Source organism: Nannospalax galili, unplaced genomic scaffold (genome assembly GCF_000622305.1).
Source record: "Nannospalax galili isolate Female #2095 unplaced genomic scaffold, S.galili_v1.0 scaffold5156, whole genome shotgun sequence".
Taxonomy (NCBI): Eukaryota; Metazoa; Chordata; class Mammalia; order Rodentia; family Spalacidae; genus Nannospalax; species Nannospalax galili.
Window position 1 is genome coordinate 25,370 of NW_008336872.1, and position 3,387 is coordinate 28,756.

Below are 3,387 nucleotides of genomic sequence, written 5' to 3' on the forward strand. Positions count from 1 at the left end.
TGCTAAGTGCTTGTTACTTTTCTTTTTGTGTTTTTTCCTCTCCTCCGCCTGTGATAGTTTTAATTGTCAACTTGAGAGAATCTAGAATCACCTTGGAGGAGAATGTCAATGAGGAATTATCTGGATGACTTTGGCCTGTGCCATATCTAGGTGGGAGTGTCTTGATTAAGTTCACCGATGTGGGAAGACCCAGCAGACTATGGCAGCATTACTCCTGGGTTTGGGTCCTGGTCTGGACAAGAGTAGAGAAAGTGAGCTGAGCACTGGCAGGCAGGCAAGCAGCCATTCTCTCTCTGCCCTTGACTGTGGATGTGACTAGTTGCTTCAGGCTCCTGCCTTGACTTCTCTGTGAGTTCTCTGTGAATTAAAGTAAACCCTTTTCTCCCCTGAATTGATTTTTGCCAGAATATTTTTATCACAGCAACTGGACAAGAAACTTGGACATCCTCTTTCTTTCCCTCTCCCTTCTGTCTTATCTTCTGTCAATATTCACTTTCAGCGTCTGTTAGGTTAGAGATAGAACAGTGGGCAAGATCAGCACAGAACAAAGCCATTCCTTTAGGGGTGTGTGTGGGTCAGGAAGACGAATGACAAAATAGGTGAACTTACAGTTGACTCATTTCTTACTGTAATATTTTAAAAGAATATTGCATAATATTTCACTCGAATACTTATGCATCCATGGAAAATACGAATATTTACTTCCTTACCAATTTTATTCTTAAGTATCAAAATAAATAATAAATTCATATCTTCAGCCATCTCAGGTCCATATTCAAACACATTTCCCAATGTAATTTATTATTCTATTGTTAATAAGACCTGATCAACAATTTGATTTATTCAATGCCTGGAGATTTTAAATATCAGAATTGTTTCCTACTTCCTGTGTCCCCCAAACTTTCCTGCCTCACAGAATTGACACTGAGTGGCTGACAGGATTATGTGTAGCTGTCTCATGAGCAGACATTTGGTTCTTTGGGTACAAATGGGCTACCCAAAATGTAGTTCTCATGGTTTATCCCCTCCCTGTGACAGTCCTTTCTGAGAGGCACGGGAGGTTGGGGCAGGACTAGCTGCTGATTCCCACAACAGTTCCCTGCAGGTTTTTATGTGAGATTTATTTTGTTTGAGAAGAACTCTGAAATTTAGATTTCTTGCGTAGATTTTCAGGGAAAACAAATAGAGGCATTTATTTGTCTTGTTAAAATTCATGACATGTATTAGGTTACAATAATTTTAATATAACTTAATGAAATTTTTTAATAAAGATGTGGTGTGTGTGTGTGCGCGCGTGCACACGAGTGTGTGTTGGTGTGTGTGTGTGAGAGCTGGGGGATGATAGCTGACTCATAAATTACCAGAAATCATTTTTCTTTTCCTCTCCTTTCTTTCCCTTCTGTTTTAGACAGTGATTTCACTATGTCACAGTCCTTTAGAGTTATAATTTATTGCCGTAAAACTGAATGTGTGACTTGATAAGGGACATACAAAATTGTTTGCAAACAGGGACTTCATATCAAGTGTTACCTGAGTCTCTTTGTACTCAACTGGTAAAGAGGAACCTCCTTCTCCCAGGTGTCAATTTTTTTTATTTTTTGCTGTTCAGGATAATGATTTTACAAGTAATAATAACTTTTGTGGCAAGCTCAGGCAGGTTCACCAAATGATACTGACTTTGGTTGTCCTTGTTGATAATGACAATGATTGATGTGTTAGCCTATTTCAAAAGAAGACAGAAAAAGGACTGCTATAGCAATGGAGCTGATCACTGACCATCGCATCTTGTTCCTGGATGAGCCCACAACTGGTTTAGACTCCAGCACTGCACATGATGTCATTTGGCTCTTAAAATGGTAAGTGACAAAGGAACATTTTGTTTCCTTTTATTTAATACTGGTCACGTGTATGTACCAGCTATTCTTGGTATAGGGGATTCAGAAGTAAACAACTGAATTTGTCCTCCTTTATTAGAGGGAGTCAGTCAGTTACGAACGAAGAGATATCAAGAACAATGAAACGAGCATAGGGACGGGTGGTCAATGTGAGGGTGCAGCACTAATTTAAATAACATATGGGGGAGCACTTCCAGCATGTGACAAGTGAGCTGTGCCTGAGTTGGTATGACCTGACTTTGGCAGAAGAGACTTCAGGCTGGAAGGAAAAGCCAGAGACTCTGATGCAGAGTATTCCTCGTGTGTCTGGAATATCATGGAATCAAGTTGGGTTAGGACCCAGAGGTCTGAGGGGATGGAGGTTGGCTAGTGTACTCTTGTAATAAAATACCACAGACTGGGTGGTAACAAAAGACATTAATTTTCTTAGCGTTCTAGAGGCTGGAAGCCAGATATGAAGGTATCAGCAGGTTTCTGACTGCCAAGACCTGTCACATTGATTTATACATGGTGTCTTCTCCCTCTATGTGTGATTATACTCTGATTTCTTAAATGGACACCAGTTACCTTAGGACTCACTAGTGATCTCCTTTAACCTTAATTACCTCTTTGAAAACATTAACTCCAATTGTAGTCACATTCTGAATGCTTGGATATTAGATCTTCAACATCCAAGTCTTTGGAAGCACACAGTTATGCCCTTCACTTTTAGGACTGAAATGAAGTAGGCTTGGCTGGCCTATACATACACACACACATAGATAGATAGATAGATTGATAGATAGATAGATAGATAGATAGATAGATAGATAGATAGAGATAGAGATAGAGATAGAGATAGAGATAGAGATATATTACCTGGACCACATAGACCACTGTAGGGAGTTTTCCCTTTGGAGAGGATGTGGGAAGCTTTTTGAGAGTGTTACAGTGAAGCAATGCCCACTTGTGGAGAAGGCTGTGCAGTTTGCACCAGGGTGTTTTAAGTCACACGCCAGCAGGGAGGCAGAGACACAGTGGTTCTTTAACTAGAAATGGGGGATTCTGGATACACTTTGCAGACAGAACAACTATGATGAGTTCATTTTGGACCTGGGTAGAATGGTTGAGAGAATCACTGCTATGATTTGGGTCCTGAACACAGGGAAAAATTAAAACATGGCATTGCCTTTTACCATGAAAGAAGACTGTGACAGGAAAATTTTAGGATAATAATATTTAAAAGTCAGTTTTGTACATCTTTAAAATTAATAAAGAGAATTTCAAACAGACTGAAAAACTCCAGGAACAACACAAGGAGTATCCCACTCTCCTTACCTAGGTTCCCACTTTTAAATTTTACCGCACTTGCTTCTCCTATCTACTGTCCCTTCCATAGTTGTTTCTTTCTGACATCACAACCCATCATGCTGACTATCCTGCATGGAACTTCAAGAAGCGAGGGCACTCCACCCCTGCAGGCTGTTGGCTCCCAGTGAGGAAGCCAACCACT

At 40.2% G+C, this 3,387-nt stretch overlaps 1 protein-coding gene across 1 annotated transcript; it reads left to right on the plus strand.

The window, feature by feature from the left end:
• Positions 1-1,194: 1,194 nt before the first annotated feature.
• Positions 1,195-1,856, plus strand: LOC115070083 (ATP-binding cassette sub-family G member 3-like; the record flags this gene model as incomplete). The annotated part of the gene is given in 1 exon segment (XM_029562746.1): positions 1,195-1,856. A coding segment is annotated over 1 exon segment (98 nt), but the record flags the coding sequence as incomplete, so codon positions are not given.
• Between the last annotated feature and the right edge of the window lie 1,531 nt (positions 1,857-3,387).